The sequence below is a fragment of the Malus sylvestris genome, chromosome 2 (genome assembly GCF_916048215.2).
Source record: "Malus sylvestris chromosome 2, drMalSylv7.2, whole genome shotgun sequence".
NCBI classification, from domain to species: Eukaryota; Viridiplantae; Streptophyta; class Magnoliopsida; order Rosales; family Rosaceae; genus Malus; species Malus sylvestris.
The window spans coordinates 37,191,743-37,212,681 of record NC_062261.1 but is presented as its reverse complement, the minus strand read 5'-3'; the positions used below and the strand labels follow the sequence as shown (position 1 = coordinate 37,212,681).

The following is a 20,939-nucleotide window of genomic DNA, read 5'->3' as shown; positions in this document are numbered from 1 at the left end:
GTCGGCACATGTGTTGACCATACTATCCTGTGACATCAAGCTTCTGGGTTTCGTCTGTTAGATGGTTATTATTGCGTTCAATACATACTAGTATTGTAATCAATCCCATTAACTTATTATGTGTTATAATCTTGGTGGATAACTACTAGCAGAATTTATAATTTAGAGTATAATATTACCAAATGAAATATGTATAGTAAAATACGGTACTTAATAACATCAGGTGGTGTATACCGTCATACATAAAAATCGCTCGTTTTAAGAATGAGTGTTCACTATTTGTTTGTTAAACAAGTAAAAGAAAATAATTAGTTAAGGCAGTCTGACCAGCTTGATTATCAAACGCTATCATAAATTAGTGGTGAAAGTTGGATTGGAGATTCCAATGTCAACTCGAAAATTCCGTTCTAAATATAAGAATCCCAATCAGAACATTTCCAAAAAAAAAAACTAGATGAAAATTAGAATATATCTAGCGAATCTAAATTTCCTATCTCTTTTAATCGCAAGTATTCCAAACTTATCCTGATTCAAAAACTTGAATAGTTATAATTTATTACTAGTTAATTTATATTCAACATTAGTTAATTTATTACCTGCTTAGGCACCTTCTTCAACCACCTAGACCGCCTAGGTGCATGCCTACTGCCTAGACCGCCTAGGCACCGCCTAAATTGCCCCTCTTACTTAGACAGAAAACAAATAATTTTCATTTTGCATTTTTTTTTCAATGAATTGTAAGATACTTGTTAAACATTTAGATGAACACACATTATATGTTTGTTCCTCATGTTTTCATTATGCTCTAATACTTTATCATCTATATGTCATTCATTCTATTTTGTAGTTTATGCATTACAATGAAATTATGTATTTTTAAGTATAAGTAGACATTTATTTATATGATATATAATAAATTTACCTGTATATATCTAGATATTGCGTAGTTACTAGGCACTAAATCCTAATCCGTCATGCGTCTAATCTTTTTTAAAACCTTGTTATTTTTATCTTGTTTAATGATTTAGAAGTATAAGTTTCACCTTTTTGCTGGGATAAAATTGTTTTGTTTAATTCTGAAAACAACGTTATCCATAAACTTCAGATCATGATGAGAAGATAATGATGGTATATTAATTGGTATATGGTGCTTTGCGTATGGACCAAGCGACTCTCTATGCTAGTCTTATCCTAAAGTCTATAACTTCTACGCTAAAAACTACAAAAGTCCAAAACCAAAACCGTGAGCCACTGTAAACCATATAGCCTACCAGATCCTTCTCTTCAGGTAGATTGTCTGTTCTCCTGTTTGAATGTCTTTTTTATCTTTTTCTATTTATGCGATCACGATTATGCCATGTTAATATTTTATATTCTTATTATATTTTATCTTATTATCTCTATAAAAAAAATTAATATAAAATATTGACATGGTTTAACCGTGACCGTACAAAATAAAAAGGAATGAGAATGGCACACAAACAAGAGGGTAGACAATCTGCCTCCCTTCTCTTCTGCTCTTTTTTGGTATGAGGGAAGAGTCACCGATGTAGCCTGTAGGTGCTCTCTTTTGGTATAAGGGAAGAGTCACCGATGTAGCCTGTAGGTGCATACATATTCTCTCTCGTTGATCAGGACTGGTCATTCAAAAGTTCTTTGTTTTGTTAATTGATATTAATTTAATTAGCACCTTAATCTATCTACTTATGTTTTATCACTTGGCAAAATATTAATGATAACAATAAAGAATAAAGACTCATTTGAATATACTTTTAAAATAATGGAAAACACTTTTACATAATTTTTTTTTTTGTTCCAAAAGCACTTGAAGTGCTTCCTATAAAAAGCACCAAGTATTGTTCTAAGATTTACTTGCATTTTTGCAAAGAATTGATTTTAAAAACATTTTCATAAAAAACACATTCAACAATTTTAAAAGCACTTTCAAACAAGCTTTAATTTGGTTATTTTCTATTTTTTAGTATAAACAATATTTTTACTCTAAACTACACAAAGAAAAAATAAAGAATTTGAACTCGGAAGACAATATATTGGATAGAAAAATTCTAACCACCAAAACAATCGTTATTAATTTCATTCATTCTATTGATGCACTTTTAGGTGCCAAAAGTGGCTGCTCTGCTCACACACACATCATATATCATTAACAAAAGTGAGCTTCCAATGGGAATCGGAATGACATACATTGCTATTAAGGAAAAGAATATATCTCCATTACAATGCTGATAAATGATAATTCTCGTCTTGTAACACTCACGTGAGAATATATATATATATATATATATATATATATATATATATATACACACACACATGCGAGAATGTGGTGAATTATTTTGTCTTATAACAAAAAATTAAAAAAAATCTTGCAATGGTTTATAAAAAGTTGGATCAACATCTTCGTTTTACAAATCGGTTTATAGAATGAAACCTCAACTTTCTTCTTAAACGACGGGTTGGAACAATTGGTACTGTAGCCGCATTATAAATTTGGAATTGGAAGGATTGGGCATTGGGAAACATGAAGTTGACCTTTTCTTGACATGTTCACGTTGGAGCTCGAATGCATGCATATGGAGGACAGAACAGATACATACATAAATGACTATGAAGTACTAAGACATTCAAACAAGTACAGCTGGGAAGCAATAAATTGTTACCTTTCTTTCACGCAGCAATTGGGACCGTTTAATTTAATTTATTCGTCAACCTAATTTAATTTTCAGATCCAAAGGCTTTTGCCCAACTGCTTCGCATTGATCAGTGACATTGTGTATGATTGAAGTTCTTCAACATGACATATATTATCTACACAAAGAATTGAGGTTCGTAGAATTTGTCTTTACTTTCTGTAATATAATGGCTATTTTTGTTGCACGAGAAGGTGACTTTTATAGATGAAATTGTTTTTTAAACCAGAATTATTATTTGATAATTTAAACAACTTCAATTTTCTTTTTAATAAAATCAATTTAATAAAAAAAGAGTGAAATATGAAAAAGTGATGGCAGTGGTGACAATAAAATATGTGATTGGTCAGTTCAAGTCACGAATGTGTGACTTGAATTTCCATGCTTTTGGTGAGGGCAGATTAAAAAACACGTACGTGACTCTTCAGATTTCCAAAGATTTATTTCTTAAATTAAGGGAAAACGGTGTTGAGTTCCCAAAGCCAGCTGTACAACTAACCGCAATCCTTATCCCGCCCATTGGATTAAGGAAAGCTATTAACATGGCTGTTTCTGTTTGTTGGTTTATAACTAGGATTCCTTTCGCCAAGTCCACTAAAGACTACAAATTCAGACCTTTAAAATTTGATTTAAAGTCACAAATAGAAGCTCATTTTAAAAGTTATAATAACTTTAACTGTTGGATCAAATTTCAAATATTTAAATTTGTGACTTTGATGAATTTGATAGAAAGAATCCGAAGATGATACATTTCCTATAATGATATCATGATGATGGGTGTTTAATGAAAGCAATGTCTCCTACTTTGGAACCACATATTTTCACTTAAACAAATGATCACGTTTTGCTCGTGATTCCTACTTAATTTTGACTTTTCTCAAAAGTCCACTCTCTCCCTCTCTTGGAATATATTAGCAGAAAGTCATAGTTGCGTTTGTTTTTTAACAAACGATAGTAACTATACTAAAAGGTGGATGAGCTGATTAAGTCTTATAAAAGGTTTGCTTTAATAACATGGTTTAATTTCGTCTTTATTGAAAATCAAAAATAAAATCTCTTATATACAAGTGAAAAAGAATATCACTAAATCGTAGTACTAAGTGATCATAACTGAGTTGATTTGGTAAAGCACCATAACAATACATGTTCTTTTTCTAAAACAAATTAATTATGCACATTCGAAATTGAATCTTTTTTCAAAATTGAAAAAAATGAGTGTCACTGTATTAAAATAAACATGGATCTCTCTTCAGCTGTGATTGATGCCTGACCAAGAATTGGTCCATGAAGAAAGGGAATGGTTGGATAAACCCTAGGAGTAGGAAAATTAGCATCTATCCGGTTTTACATGTATGACATGAAGCAAGCCGCCTAAAAGCGCCATCGTCCTCTCCCAATGGATGAAGCTCCCAATTTTTATTTTTATTTTTGTAATTTTTATTTTTGACTTGGATATTCATATTTCATGGTGTGGTTAGCACTTGGCTATCCCCAATTTAAATGTCAAAGCTTATTAGCAAAAAATAATTCAAAAGTTATGTTTGATTTGATTTAAAATATGGTGGTGCAATTTATATTATTTTCAATGCATACCTCGAGGGCATATTCACAACTCATCAAATCCCATTTTATACTCTGTCATTCGTCTCGTTCTTATTTTCACTCTGATTACAACAACAACAACAACAACAAAGCCTTTTCCCACTTATTTTCACTCTGATTAAATAAGCATAATCTTATTTTCACTCTGATTAAATAAGCATAATCTTATTTCCACTCTGATTAAATAAACTTACGCGGATCTTAAATATGAGATCCTTTTTTAGGGTCGAGTTGTGAATTTTAAGATCGGACATGCGACAAAGAGTAGTAGTTTTCTAGTGAATTTTTCAAATTTAAGGATGATTTTTTTTTTTTTTTATGACTTTAGGTTGTTGGTTGGTCTCAGGGCTGGTCTGGTATGGCTAGCATAATGCATGTTTTGTTGACTCTTGAAGAGAAGACTTGAGACTTTTTCGAAGAGTCACTTCGACATCTATACACAAGTCGCCTACAAGGAGCAGAAGAGTTCGACACAATAGTGGTTCGCTTAAGCCCTTATGATTTGAAAAATAAAAAATAAGGTTTTTGATTAAATCACAAAACAGACTTAAAGAGATACAAATTTGTTGTGTCCAAAATTACCTATCGAAAATCTCCTTGTACCCCAATCATAAAGGTGTTCAACGTCCAATGCAGTTATGAGTACCAACCTCACAAATATGTCTTGGGGACAGAGTTGCAGCCAAATCAGTCAGTAATATGCCTTTCGCGGATTGTTCTGCATCGCATCACAAAATGTTCAGACAGTGTATCAGAGGACCGGCGACGACACAGAAACATGATAAAAATTCTTCACAACCTTCCTTATGTTAAACTTGGAAAGACGCGCAAAAGGAGGAAATGGAAGATTGGGTAAATACCAGAGGATTGGGTCTGTATCGGTAACCAAGCATCATCCGCTTCTTATATTGTTCGTATATATCATCTTCAGCAGTCACCTCTCCAGGTTGTTGAGCACCAACCCCCAAATTGTCCTTCTTCACATTACCCGCCATTATTGGATCCGAAATTCCTCTTCTGGAGCTTCCCAGACCCTCGCCTGAAGTTCATTCACATCATCAGGTTTCTCCCTTTGGAAGTACAAATGATTGACCACCAAAAAATCTGGCAGCACATTCGAATTACGAGAGAGAGAAAGAGTTTTACCTTCTTTCCAACCCATTTTAGACAAGAGTTTATGACCCACATTATCAGCCTGGATTTTGGCCCTATCTGCGGCTTCTTTGGCAGCTTTCTGTGCAGCTGCATCGTTACAAGCAGCCATAAACTTCTCCAGCTCTTCTTGTGGGATGTAATCGCCCATGTGATGACCTTTATTAAGAGAAGGTGCTGCAAAGGAACCGAAAAAATAAACAAAAAAGAATAAATTGTGAGGAAAAACAAATATTTGGATCATCTGCGTGCATCTATCCTAACCAAAATAAGAGCTAAAATAGGGAAAGTTCCCTAATAACTAAAGAAAACTTCTGGTTTCCATGAGAAATGAACCTTGAAGAGAAGCAGGAGGGGGCATTTCATCTTTCGATTGTTTAGGTTGTCTCTTTCTCTCTTCCTGAGCAGCCTTTTTCACGTAGTACTCCATCATGGCAATAGGATCTGCACCTGTTGGTGCAGTGAGCTCACCTATAATCGAAAATACAAGTAAGTTTCAGACCAAGCAGTAAAACCAATCAACACTAAAACATTTAGTTAAACTAATACCACAGCAAAAATAGAAAAGCTGAGAAATACAGATGTTTGAACATAGGAATTTGTGCAGAAACCATCTAATAATATGATATGGCCACTACAAAGCTTAGCTTACATGAAAACGAAAATCCAGCAGAAACTTTTATTCTAGGACGTAAATCACAAGCGCACTATGCACTCCCATAACAAAGCAATTTTACGTCGTTTGTCATCTCCAGATAACAAAAATTCAATTAAATACACAACTTGAAGCATAGGCATATACAAAGCTGAAGGGGGAAAAGGCTCGAGAGCATCAAAAGATGTTATATCATATACCTGTCCTTCCCTCAGTGTCATCATATAAAGCAGAGGCGGAAGTTTGGTAGTTCGGATGATTCACAGTAGACCTTTGGGAACTACTTGTGGATTTGGAAGCTGACATGCTAGTACCTCCTATACACATATTAACACCACAAAATCTGAGTCTCAAACCAAACTAATGTTTCAGCGGAAGAGCTAATGAGTGATGCATAGCCAAAAATCACATTCCAGGTTTCATATTATGAATCACAAAAATGGATATTGAATCTTGACAATGGGAGAATACTAGGAGTCCTAGGCACACAAGGACCTTGAATACATTAAAACCAATGGATTTGACAGTCTTGTTCTATTAAAGCAAAACAAGATTTCAAGAGCAACCAAGTTAAAACTTATGTTTTATTATTAGGGCATGAAAGGCAAAGAACAAAAATTGACGCAAGATTTATGACTTATTACTGGAAAAGTTAATCAGACAACAGTATCACACTATCGAGGCAAGAACTTTTAACACTGCACATAGAAAGTGTGTCAGTACAATTATTTGGGTGAATTTTGATTGATCGACGAAAGTAAAATCCTATTTTTTGGCAACAAGTACACACACACACACTCTCAAATACTCATAAGCATATACAGATGGTGCACTCACTCAGATACACACCCACAAATACAGATGCACAAAACCCATTGTAATGCCTCCACTAAGCTTGATGCTTACATTCACTTTGAATAGGCATGGTTTTGGCAAATTTGTCTTTAATTTTTTATTAAAACAGAAGGCAAAAGCACCGAACTGGAAATCTAGTACCCACCATTACGAGATGTTTGTGAATCCCTGGTCTGTTGAAGTGCTTTCTCTTCAATAGCAAGCTGATACTCGTAATATTTGTAATCAGAACAGCTCTCGTCAAATAAAAATCTGCAAACAAAATAAACCCCCAATGCATATAGCATATGCGCTACCATAAGTGGAAGGAGCAAAACCAGAAAACGACAACAAAAATGATACCCCCAAACCTACAACTATAGTGAACCACACCCCACATCACTCTCCGTTGGCATTTCATAAATGCCAACACACAGATTGTACATAACAGAAAAAATAATTAGGTGGAAACTTCATAGGGTACTTACTTGAAAGGAGTATCTCCTGGATTTTTTTGACGTGTAATATGCTCAAATTGTCTTCCATGTTTAGCCACAAAACTTGCTAGTTTGTCAGCAACTATCTTCACTGTTGAATCAGTTGGGAAAGGTGGTGCTGCATATCACTTATAAAACTGATTAATACCAAGAGCATGAACAAGGGAATGCAAATTACTCTTGTAGCAGGGGTGCCACATATTCCAATTCTTTCTTTGAACATCTCTTTCCACCAATGTTGATAGGAACTTAAGGAATTAGCTGCATTAATGAGACAAGAAATATTCAAGAATGTTTTGTCCTTTTCATCCACACCGCTTAAGAGTAGAGAACACAATTACTGAGATGATTTTCTCAATAACAGGGTACTTACTGGAGGGACAATTTCAAATTACTTAAATTGTTTTTACTGGCCACTTCTATCTCTTTCAGTCAAATTTTAATTGATCGTTAAAGAAGAACCAGTAATATACAAACACCTAACAGTCCTACACCTCCCCTTCTCAACTAGCAGACTAAAAAAGTGGTAAATGGCACCACACACCACATATAGAAAATAAAAGTCCACAGGCTCTATCAGGATACTAGAAATCCAGACTCCAACTCGCCTTACAGATGTGTAAAAAAAACATACAACAAAATTTCATATTGGTGAAGAGATATAACTTCAACTTGCACCACGAAAACAACTTACGAGAATGAGGGGCATGATCTTTTTTTAACAAAATAAGAGGAAAACTAAACGAGTCAAGAAAAACATTTAAGGAAAGAGGAAGAGCAGTATAAGACAACTATTTATGATGAGGTGAAAAGGCAGAAAAATAGTTTGAATAATAAAAGTGCAATTAACAAATCAGGAGTTGATGTATGAAGAAATCAACTCTTGTCATACATCATTTTCGGTTGAATAGAAAATATGCAAAAAGTACATAGTTAATAATTTCAAGCATTAAAGTTATTAGCAATAAAATAGAATTGCAGCAAAATAGAAAAGGCTGATCTTCCAATTTTGTTCTTGAAAAAATTAACTGAAACTGGAAATACTTTTAATTGCAATCAACAAAGTTAAAGGATATGCATATAAGCAGTAATTACCAACATCCACTTGTCTGTATGATTCCTCTACGGCATCCGGCTGACCCAACTTTTGCCGTTTAGTTGGTACACCAGCTGCAACATTTGCAGCATCTGCTTCATCTTCATCCTCATCCGCACCTAACTTAACAGGTGGTGCGACAATCTTTGACTTCTGTTTCAAGCTGAAAGCAAGTTTGCTACCTGAAGCAGCGGCAACCTTGCGTGCATCATTAGCCTTCAGTTCAGCACTGGTTTTACCGGTGGTGGTAGGAGTCAAGGTCCCTGGAACAACTTTACTTGGTCTAGACTCGTCTGCTGCGGAACCTTTATCTTTATCCTTCTCTTGTTGAAGTTGTCTGAACCTTTCCATGAATGAACCATCATTAACAAAGAGGCTAGGAGTCACTCCTTTGTCCATTGGAAAAGAGCCAAGTTTGCTTAGGCTGTTTACAGGAATTCACTGTTTGACAAGTAAGCTTTCAAAGCATTTAGACATTGAAGTGATTCTTTTATCTGATCTTAGCAATTTTTTTTTTTTTAATTTACGGTTAACGTATGTCTTTCAAATTATCACTCAAAAGGATAATAAAACAATGATAATCCCACATTTTTGCAAAATGCTATGTATGGGGATGGTTTCAGAAACAACCACAATGTGCATATCCACACAGCTTATGAGTGGGAACTTCAAAACCAGTGCAGCGGATCCCAAGTGAAACAACCACACTGGATGTACCGATTAGTACCCAGTGCGGGCATTTGGAAAACGAGGCCAACTCCCAGCCATTGTACCCAAACAAACACTGAACACCTTGGACTTCGATGACACCATGGAAAACCAAATTCATACTGTTTTTATTAGATTATTTCAAACCTTAAAGCTTGTGACTTTTGAGGTGATGTTTTCTTAATAACTTAAATAAACATACATCACAAAAGTTAAACAAACTGATATCGATGATACTTGATCTCAAAAAACGTTTAAGTGATTGAATGGATGCATGGTGCACCAAATGAAATGAACTTAAGCTAACAATCTTCATGAGTAGAAGGCACAAAAAAAAATTCCATCTTGCAAACCATTCTAACATAATCCGAGGTTTCGAAACCACAATCCAAATGCAATTAACTTATTCAGAAGCGCCATCCACAACTTCCAGGTTCAGTTTAATTTCACCTATCCACTTTAATTATAGTTTTAAACCTAAAAGAAGAACCACTTATTTCAACAAAGCATCCAAATTAATCATCATAATCCACAAAGTCTCAGTCTTATTATGCGGTTTGCACACATACAAATCTAAACACCCAGATATAATCAAATACAAATCCTAAACCAAATCGAATTAATAAAATTAAAACCATTTTACCACTCCATTAATACAAAAATGTAAACTTCCGAACCCTATTCAACCAAAAGAATCATCCGAATACCAAACACCACCACGAATCAACCCGCGAAAGCCAAAACACCAGAATCCCAAAACGAGAGACGCAACAATATTAATAATGGAGCAACCAACTGGAAACTAACCAGAACGAAATCGATTCACTCAGATCGTTGATGCTCCTCCGATTGGTCGATTGGAGATATGTTTTACCTAATTAGGGACTGGAATCGGGGATGCTCTCTCTCTCTAGAGGACAACGAAAAGCGAAGACCGCCTGGATTTTGCAATTGTAGGGTCGGTTTCGTGAATATATAGGCTTCATTTACGATTTACTACATAAACTCTCTTTTTTTTTCCAACCAAAAGAAAAGAAATAATCCTTCTTTATTTTTGTCGAATTTTTTTCTTTTTGTTTGATTTATTGAAAATTTATTACCAAAAATGTATTTTGCTATCCGAAAAATATTTTGAGTTTTCAGTTCTATTCTCGATGCATAGCACGGTGTGAAATTTTTTTGAATCTTTGCATGATTACATGAATTCGACCGATGATGACTAATCTAACATCTAATTTAATAAAATCTATTATTTGACAAAAATAAAAAATATGTTTTCGTTGGTGGAATATTCCTTTTAACAGGACATGTTAGAATTTTAGGTTATTGGGGAGAATTGCTTAACTTGAAAATGAAAAAACGTGGAGTAGAGTTGAAAACTCGAGACATATTTTAAGAATTTAAGAGTTTAATAATGTTGCAGATGAAAATTTTACTAGATCAAAGTCATTCCGTGTACCGGACACACTCAGAAAATCTCTACTTCCTACTTCATTCTCATCTTTCGACGAGCTCTCCTTCCTCCTCTCTGCGCTCCCTCCTCCCTACTTCTTCCTTCTCATCTTTTTGCGACTGCTCTCCTTCCTTCTCCCTCCCTCTCTCTCTGAATGCTGTGATGCCTGAGGGCTGTGCGGGTAAGTCTGTGGCTGCTGCATACCCTGCCTAAACATCATCATCATCATCTGCTGCTGGTTCATCTGCTGCTGCGCTGCCTGTATTTGCTGAAGATAACGACTGCTCTCCCCCCTTCTCCCTCCCTCTCTCTCCGAATGCTGTGGTGCCAGGGGGCATGGCAGGTAAGTCTGTGGCTGCTGCATACCTTGCATAAACATCATCATCATCATCTGCTGCTGCTGGTTCATCTGCTGCTGCGTCGCCTGTATTTGCTGAAGCTGGGTCTTTAACTCATCTAACTCTGTAGTACGAGCCTCTTCATTCCTCCTCAATTTAAGGTTCTCAGCCTGCACAATGGCTTCTCGACTACTCGATGATCTCTTTGATGAACCAGTAGCAGCATACGGCACCATCACTGGTGTCACCCCATGTCCATAACCTCGAACTCTATTCCTATTCTCAGGACCCATCTCCTCGACATAGACTTGAGTTCGAAGTTCAGGAGTGTCTTCTCCTCCATCCTCAACCTTAGATTGAACGACACTCTCCATAGATGCCTTACCATATAACATTTAAAAATAAAAATGAAAGATTAGTAGTCACAAGACAAAGATAAATAAATTGAAAGATTATCAGTCATAAGATAAATGAAAACACAAATATTTATAAAATCAAATACCCCTTTTTGTTGAGCCGTTTCATCAACCCATGTACTATCTTTCCGTGAATGGGTCATGCGAAAGAAAGCAATAGGATCTGGTTCTTCTCCATGCTCCTTCCTCTTAAATTATAAGTCAATGAAAACAAAACAAATAATTTTCAATCATAATACATAATATTAAACAAATTGTATATTAATAAGTTACTAATGAACTACACACACATATTCTTCCCGAACTCTGACAAATGTCTTTGATCCTGTTGTGTGGTTCATAGTTTTGGTTTGACGATTGATCCTATTTTTTTCAGCCTTCTCCTGAAAAGTAAGAAAAGAAAATATCAAACGAATGTAAATCAATATTGAAGATTATATCGTAAATTTTTTTACCATCGTTTTTGGATTATCCCAATATCGCACCATCTCCACCCACTGGCCGGGATCCACATTAGGAGGACACTGTAAGCGATCCTCCCCTTGTCTGCGACTGTAGAAGATTTTCTTCAAATAATTCCTATATTCTTTATGTGCATGCTCGGCAATAGAAAGCGTCATAAGGCGGATGAGGGGCATTTTAACCAGATCTTCATCACGAAAAGCAATAGTGTCCTACATTAAAAAAAAAAAAGCTAGTTAATTATGTTTATAAGTATTTTGCTAATGATGTTATTTAAATGTACAACAAAATACATACACGTATTGTATTCCAGAAAACTTCCTTGACATCTTCATCAATCAATCGCCAATCAGTCTTCAAAGGAAGATTTCTGGGATCCTTGACCTCAGACGCAATCAACTTAGAAAAGTTGACACTATTGGCACTAATGCATTTCCCAGTCGGACCAAATTCACAATATTCTTTTCCTCTCCCATCTTTGCTGGCCCATTTTATTTTGCCAGGCCCACGAGTTTTGCGTTGAGTTCTCAATTGAAGCATCATTCCTTATCAATAAAATCAAATATTTGTAATGCACAAAAGTGTACATAACGAGAAATATATATATTTAAAAGAAAGACAACTGGTGAAAAGTTACGGTTATCTACTTTTTTTGAAGGCTAGAAAGACTCTTAGGTACCGTTTGGTACGCAGACGGGACGGAACGGGATGGGACGGAACATATGATATAAATATTGAAAAAAATAAGGAGAAATTTTGTCATAAAATGTTATAAATTTGTATTCCACGGATGTGGAACGGATCGTTCCAGAGGGAAGAGGTGGAACGAAAAATCAGCCAAATTTCGTCCCATGGGACAACCCATTCCACATTTTTTAGGCACACCAAACGTGGGACGGAACGGCTCATCCCGTTCCGTCCCGTCCCACGTACCAAACGGTACCTTAGAGATGCCACAAGTCTTGCTTCACACTAGCAGCGGGTTTTGAACCCGAAACCTCAAGTTTCTAGTTTTACGGAAGTCTTGTAATCCGTCCTTTAGTACTGAACAACCAGCTCAAAGTTGAACAAGAAATATATATGAAGTCTATTGATTCTGTGATCCTCATAAAGTAATATGGTTGGATGGTGAGTGAATAACCAAGTATAATTCTCCTCATTTGAATGGAAAGTAGACTAATCAATATACTTCATATATATTTGTTTCGCCAACGAAGCATTTTGTGGTGTTTTACTAGCAAATAAAAATAATCTACAAATACTCTAAAACTCACCACTTTCGGAATGCTCAGATTGCTCCTCGAATTGTTCATCCACAGCTTCATCATTAGTACTCATCTAAAATAAATGGGATAAAAAAAAAACACTGATTTTCATTACACAGTTTAATTTCCTTAAAAAGAACACAATAGTACATATAACTATTCGAAAGATAAATGAGATTAATCCTCCAATCCCTAATTTAGGTAGAATCTGAAAGCCCTAATTTTGTACCAATTCAATAACAACGATCGAAAACCCTAATTTTGTACCAAATCAATAACAAAATTTAGGTAGAATCTGAAAGCCCTAATTTTGTACCAATTAGCAGCAAAATACAGCAGAATACCTTGTAAGGAGATGAAGAGCAGCGGCGGCGAGGCTGGAAAAGAGATGCCCGAGGGTTCCAAGGGAAGGAGCAGCGGCGCAGTTCCAAGGGAAGCGAAGGTGAAGGTGAAGGAGAAGGAGATGCCCGAAGGTTTTGAAATAGGGTCAAATTTCATGTCGGATAAATCCTCATATCCGACACACTAGAATATAAAATACCTAAAAAATCCTTTGTAAAAAGTCACTATCCAACATGAATGCGCTCTTCAAAGTTAAGGCACATATGGGCGGGAATTTTGCCGCTTCACATTGGTGTCAGATTAAAAGTGAGCTAATGTCGGTTATGTCCGACATTTGCTGTTTATGTTGAGGGAGGATCCTCTTTGTGAGAATTATAGGAATTCTTAAATCGTGTCCATTTATCGTACATCTTGCAATCAGAAATTATTTTAAATTAAATATGATTAGTACCTGACGAAAACTGGCCACATGATGTACGATGAACGGACGCGATTTAAGGATCCCCAGAATCCTCACAAAGAGGATCCTCAGAGGATCCACCAGGTAAGAATCCAGATCCTCTTTGTGATGATCTTGGGGATTCTCAAATCGTGTCCATTCATCGTACATTGTATATCGTGTGGTCAGAAATTATTTTAAATATTTTTATTTAAAATTAAACACAAACAGTACTTGACAAAAACTAACCGCACAATGTACAATGAACAGACACGATTCACGGATCCCCATAATCCTCACAAATGATCCAGAGAGGATCCTGTTGGTATGTCTAATCTAACCGACACTATTGCTTTATTATTTGACACTAGGTAAATTACCTGCTAGAAAGGAATCCGGGTTCTCGCCGGATCCTCCTTGTGGGGATTCTGGGAATCCATGAATCATATTCGTTCATCGTATATCGTGCGGTCAGACATCATTTTAAATATTTTTATTTGAAATTAAATATAAACAGTACCTGAAGAAAAAAAAATTGATTGCACGATGTACGATGAACGGACACGATTTACGGATCCCCAAGATCCTCACCAAAATGATCTGAAGAGGATCCTGTTGGGTTGGAAGAGTCTTATCCAACATCATATTGTATAAAACCATCACCACTCTCCGAGCTAATTTTGTAGTAATGGTAATTAACTTCCCTTTCTCCTTCACCTTCAAAATTATCTATTCCAATCAAATTATGTGTACCAAAAAGTTTTGTATGCTTTAACTTTTAGACTATTTATCTTTTTGCGTATGTGCTAAAAGCTTGACTTCTACTTAATCGGCCCTTGATAAGGAGAAATTTTTACGTGTATTTGAAAGACTTATCACGTATTATACAGTTATAAGTTTTATAATATAAGTGTACGATATATATAGTGACTCAAATCTAAGGTATTGGTTTCATTGGTAAATTAAGAGAATAAGTCTTGCTTAATTAAGTGAACCTGCAGGTTTTCAATCCTTTAACTGGGAAAGAAAAAAATGGGAAGGAAAAGAAGAGCAAATAAATAATGAATGCCGAAATAAATGAACCTCCATACAGCACTCCCTATCCGGCTTGCCGACCAATGCCACATATGCATGACTGATTAAACATGCAGAGCAGCAGTGGGGACAAACTTCCAACGACCAAAACATGTTCCATCCCCATCTTATAATGCTAAAAAAGTTTCAGAGTCGGGCCAGTTTGTACTACAGTTTAGTAGAAATTTTAAATTCAAGTCTTGTAAATGATGGGTTTAATACTGATTTATTTTCCATCTACATAGTATAAATAATATCATTGTATACAAACACAATAGGGTAAGACACGAATAGGGACTCCATGAATTGGAAAATCTATTTGTTGGAGAGTTGCCCTTTGTAATTAGCTTAGTTACCTGTTTGGGTCTTTGTAATCAGGATGTAATTAGGATAGATATTATTTGGTCTTTCTTTCTTTGTAAATCAATCTTGTACAATATATATTTCCCTCCTTGACAAGAAGAATAACATCAGAAAATTAAATCCCAAAATAAGCCATAATCAGTATGGTATCAAAGCAGAGATCCTAGGATTTATGCTCTACCCGTTCCCTCAAGCAAACTCAGCCCTCCCATGGAGAACCTACCACCACCCTATAGTGGAAACAATTTCATCCTAACCAATCCTACCCTTATACTAAACACTACAACTCGAACTGACCCTACCATGAATCCTCTTCATGTTTCGAGTTCTTCCGATATGCCTCTGGAGTCCTCAGGTGACTGTGGTTATGTTTTTAATATGAATAATTGTGATACTCAATCTGGTTGGATCATGAACTTCGGTGCCACAGACCATATGACCTATGACCCCACTGATTTAGCTTGTGACATTGTTCCACTTCGACAAAATATTACTAATACTAATGGTGTCACCTCACCGGTAACTGGCGATGGCACTGTACACCTCACACATACCCTCTCTTTGCCGCATACACTACTTGTACCTTCACTAAAGCATAAATTGATGTCTCCTAGCCAAGCTACTGAGCAATTGAACTGTTCTGTACTATTGTATCCGAAGTTTTGTCTTATTCAAGATATTCTCACGAATGAGATAATTGGTCGTGGTACTAAGAAGGGGGATCTCTATTTTGTGGACGATGTCAGTACAGGACTGGTCAATCTCTCCCAATGAACCGTTGATCACAAACGGCGTCAGATATGGTTATGGCATCACCGTTTAGGTCATCCGTCTTTCAGTTATTTACAACATATGTTTCTGGATTTATTTGTTGGTTGTTCGGTTTCAGACTTTAAATGTGACACTTGCGTACTTGCCAAGAGTCACCATGTTTCTTATATGTTGAATTCTAATAAAAGTGTTATTCCTTTTGGTCCTGTTCATTAAGATGTTTGGGGACCATCTCCGATTACTACTTCATCTGTTATTAGGTGGTTTATGACTTTCATAGATGATTGCACACGGATGACATGGTTATACCTTCTTAAGCATAAAAGTGATGTGTTTCTGGTGTTTAAGACATTCCACACCATGGTTCAGACACATTTTTCTACTAAAATCCGGATTTTGCATTCTGATAATGGTGGTGAATATGTTAATAATGATTTTACACATTATTTAACTAATCATGGAATCCTCCACTAGACTACTTGTCCTTAAACTCCTCAACATAATAGGGTGGCTGAGCGCAAAAATCGCAATCTATTAGAAACGGCTCGATCGTTATTGATTGGGGTGCCTGTTCCTCGCTCCTCTTGGGATGTTGCTCTTCAGATTGCCACTTACCTTATCAACCGCATGCCATCCAAAGTATTGAATTTTCTTACACCTTTGCAAGTTCTTGCTACATTCGTGCCTTTATAGTCCGTTTTAGTGCTCCCACCGCGAGTTTTTGGATGTGTTGCCTTTGTTCATCTACATAAAAATCAACGGACAAAACTTGTTTCATATGCTCTCCGTTGCATTTTCATGGGGTATGGACTACATCAGAAAGGGTATTGTTGCTACCACCCTTCTTCACGTCGGATGTATACTACCATGGATGTTACTTTTTTCGAGTCTGAGATGTATTACTCTTCGGCTTCTTCCAACCCTCATCTTCAAGGGGAGACACTGCATGACAAATAGGTTTGGACCATGGATGCTACCCCTGATCTTCCATTGCCATTATTAGCCGACCCATTAATCGAGCCTGCAGTGGTTGCACTACCAGCCCAGCCAACAGAAGCAGCATCGCTACCCACAGAACCAGTGGCAGGCACAACAGTGCCATCCTTACCCACGACAACAGTGCTGCCACTTGCCGATCTTGAGACTTTTACTGATACTACTCCCCCTCGTCTCAAAATATAGTACCACCAAATGACCACCCTCGTCTCAAAATATAGTACCACCAGATGACCATACTCCAGAGAATATTCTTGAGGTAAGATCTACTATCCCAATTGATGTATCTGATGTTCCGAATTATCAGTTACCTTTCAGGCACAACTAGGGAAAACCGCCCAATCGATATTCACCAGAAACAACGAAATGCTCTAAATTATATGTCATCACATAAATTATTAGAACCCAGCAAAGCTTTTGTACAACAAATATCCAATGATAGCACACCAAGTTCATTGAATGAGGCACTATTTAATGATCGATGGACCAAGGCAATGGAGGAAGAAATGGATGCACTTCAGAAAAATCAAACATGAGATTTAGTTCTGCTACCCCGAGGAAATAAGAGAGTGGGATGTTGATGGGTGTACACCATCAAGTACAAAGCTGATGGGTTGATTGAACAATACAAAGCACAATTGGTGGCCAAGGGATACACTCAGACATATGGTGTTGATTATACAGAAACATTTGCTCTGGTAGCAAAGATTAATACGGTAAGAGTGTTACTTTTATTGGCCAATAATTTGGATTGGCCATTACAACAATTTGATGTGAAAAATGCTTTCTTACATGGTAATTTTAAAGCAGAAGTGTATATAGACATTCCACCTGGTTATGCATTGGTTTCACAACCCGAAATGGTGTGTAAGTTGAATAAGGCATTGTATGTATTGAAACAATCACCTCGGGCATGGTTTGGTTGGTTTCAGACGGTTATGATGAAGTATGGGTTCAAGCAGAGCAATTCTGATAATACACTTTTCTTGAAACGTCGAATGAGTAAATTGACGACACTTATTATTTATGTAGATGATATGATTGTTACAGGTGTGATAAAGAGTAAATCTCAAGGTTGAAAGATTAATTAGCAACTGAGTTCGAGATGAAAGATCTTGGTGGATTGAAATATTTCTTGGGTATAGAAGTAGCTCGATCTAAACAAGGTATATTTATATCTCAAAGAAAATATGTTCTTGACTTGTTAGATGAAACCAGCATGCTTGATTGTAAACCGGTTGACACCCCTATAGTCCAAAATCACCATCTTGTCGTGCACCCTGATCAAGTTCCCACTAATCGAGATCGTTATCAAAGGTTAGTTGGGAGGTTAATTTATTTATCTTATACTATGCCTGATATTGCATATGCAGTAGTGTTGTTAGTCAATTTATGCATTCCCCGAGTGATATGCATATGAGTGCGGTTGAACGCATTCTATGATACCTAAAGTCCTCCTAGGGTAGAGGCATCATGTTTTCCAAGAATGGTCATTGCCGGATAGAAGGTTATACCGATGCAGATTGGGCAGGGAATATTACTGATCAACGGTCCACATCGGGTTGCTTTACATTTGTGGGGGGGGGGAATTTAGTGACTTGGCGGAGTAGGAAACAAAAAGTGGTTGCCTTATCAAGTGCAGAGGCGGAATACAGAGGTATGGCAAAAGGAGTATGTGAATTATTATGGCTTCGGAGGTTACTAGCAGAACTCGAGTGTCCTTCAATGTCGACTTCAAATTTGTTTTGTGATAATAAAGCAGCGATTGATATCTCACACAACGCAATCCAGCATGATTGCACGAAACATGTGGAAGTTGACAGACACTTCATTAAGGATTTAATTCCCGTTTGTAAAGTCAGAGGATCAATTAGCGAACATTTTAACTAAAGATGTGGCCAATCAAGCGTTCTACAACTCTCTCGTCAAGTTGGGCATGAACAACATTTATGCACCAACTTGAGGGGAAGTGTTGGAGAGTTGACCTTTGTAATTAGCTTAGTTACCTGTTTGGGTCCTTGTAATAAGGATGTAATTAGGATAGGTATTTTTTGGTGTTTCTTTCCTTGTAAATCAATCTTGTACAATATATATTTCCCTCCGTGATGAGAAGAATAACATCAGAAAATAAAATCCCAAAATAAACCCTAATTAGCACTATTTCCAAAAGGTGGGAGCCCAAAAAAATGGCAAACACAATCATTTAACAAATTCTTAGGCATAATAGCTAGCTTAGGGATCCTGTTGTTTTTTTCCCTTGACTAATATTTCTAACCGTTTTTATCTTCCAATTACCCACCTTCATAAACATAAACATATAATTGCTAGTGGACTAAAAGAAAACAAAACAAAAGACCAATGGGAAGAATAAGTCTTGAATAATATATAAAGAATTTTAGTATACATGCATGATGTGATCAATTTAGGACTGGTTTTTTTAGCTTTTTTTTTTTTTTTTCTTTTGGACCATCTTCATATAATTGCTATGTGGCCACATGATCGAAATCGTATACTGTTTAGGTAACTCTTTAGAAATCAACTTTGTAGAAAATTTACTAAATTATAGACGGTTAGATGGTTCAGTTAACATTGTTATAACTTATAATTGTAGTGTGTAACTAAAAAGCTTGGTCTATTTATTTATTGGAAAATAATTAGATGCCTAATAAACTGTCTTAAATTGCATAATGGACCAATGTCAAACAAAATTGTCAAATGAGAAAGGAGTACATAGCTAGGTGAATTGATCATTGCATCACTTGAGAAGCAGATGGGGATGTAATTAATTGACAAAGTAAAATTCAAAATGGTTTTTGTAAAAAAAATTATCTTTCGGTGTCAGAAATCATTAGGGTGATTATAACTCATGACCGACATTATATGATGTGTATAGTATTGCTTAGTAAATTCCTAAAACGACTTGTTTAATTGGTTGGATGATGATTATATACACTAAGGTAAGGTAGGGACACAAATATAATTAGGAGAGAAAAAGCCCTTCAATCATTGGATTTGAAATCTAATTTAACATTGAGATCATGGTGGGGACATATATGTGGATTGGATTATCAATTTATCACGCTTTGCTTTACTCGTCAATGGAAACTTGTGATTTCATTTCAAACATGTCTTGTGATTGATTAGGAGGAACTCAAAAGATATGGAGACGAAACCACAACAGGATGACTTAGTGGTTGGGAACGTTGTGGGTTCAATTTCTAGTGTTGGTGAATTACATGATAGTGGCCAGAGGGATGATGAAATGTCTATGTGAATCTTCTCGGCCCCCGAAACTGTAGAGTACCATAGCAAAGACAGCAGCTAGTCCATTTAAAAAGAAAATAAAAGAAAAGAAAATGTGGAGCCTCTTCCTATGGTGGATTCTTAGCTTATTTGTTTGAGGAAATCACAAGGTCACAAAGGTGATTATATCGATTGGGTTAAGGATTTCATTGCAAATTCCGCATTGATTCTTTTTTTTTTAAGACAAATGATTCATGCACGTCGCTTTTCACTTTTCACTTTTATCTTCTTTATTTTCAACTTTTGTATTCAACAAAAAGAATGACAAGATTTGAAAGGAATGTGCAAAAGGTGGAAGGTGAAAACACAGAAATCAGTCTCTTAAAATTACCTTGAGCTTTTAGGGCTTTAGTTTTAGCACAAAGTTTTCACAACCAAACCAATTTGCTTTGGTAAATGAGTCTTATTAGATTACATGGGATTCATTCACCAAAACTAACTAAAATGTATTAATTAGTGTCC

The 20,939-nt window shown here is 36.0% G+C and overlaps 2 protein-coding genes across 4 annotated transcripts; both read right to left on the bottom strand.

Annotated features, from left to right (window-relative positions):
- Positions 1 to 4,795: 4,795 nt before the first annotated feature.
- Positions 4,796 to 10,251, bottom strand: LOC126592114 (SURP and G-patch domain-containing protein 1-like protein). 3 transcript variants are annotated; one of them, XM_050257874.1, is made up of 9 exons: positions 10,063 to 10,248; positions 8,547 to 8,971; positions 7,443 to 7,569; positions 7,121 to 7,227; positions 6,321 to 6,437; positions 5,802 to 5,936; positions 5,460 to 5,642; positions 5,174 to 5,352; positions 4,796 to 5,031 (listed from the first exon to the last, which is right to left on the bottom strand). In XM_050257874.1, exons 2-9 carry the CDS (start codon positions 8,944 to 8,946, stop codon positions 5,005 to 5,007), a joined length of 1,275 nt encoding a protein of 424 aa, XP_050113831.1. In that variant the 5' UTR covers positions 8,947 to 8,971; positions 10,063 to 10,248; the 3' UTR covers positions 4,796 to 5,004. The 3 variants fall into 3 exon arrangements, with proteins under 3 accessions (XP_050113831.1, XP_050113830.1, XP_050113835.1); XM_050257873.1 differs by having other exon boundaries at positions 8,547 to 8,988; positions 10,063 to 10,247; XM_050257878.1 differs by lacking the exon at positions 6,321 to 6,437 and having other exon boundaries at positions 8,547 to 8,988; positions 10,063 to 10,251.
- Positions 10,252 to 10,622: 371 nt separating this feature from the next.
- On the bottom strand, positions 10,623 to 13,729 carry LOC126592106 (uncharacterized). Its single transcript, XM_050257867.1, has 7 exons — positions 13,534 to 13,729; positions 13,199 to 13,262; positions 12,222 to 12,469; positions 11,918 to 12,136; positions 11,753 to 11,845; positions 11,549 to 11,650; positions 10,623 to 11,426 (listed from the first exon to the last, which is right to left on the bottom strand). Exons 2-7 carry the CDS (start codon positions 13,260 to 13,262, stop codon positions 10,800 to 10,802), a joined length of 1,353 nt encoding a protein of 450 aa, XP_050113824.1. The 5' UTR covers positions 13,534 to 13,729; the 3' UTR covers positions 10,623 to 10,799.
- Positions 13,730 to 20,939: the final 7,210 nt, after the last annotated feature.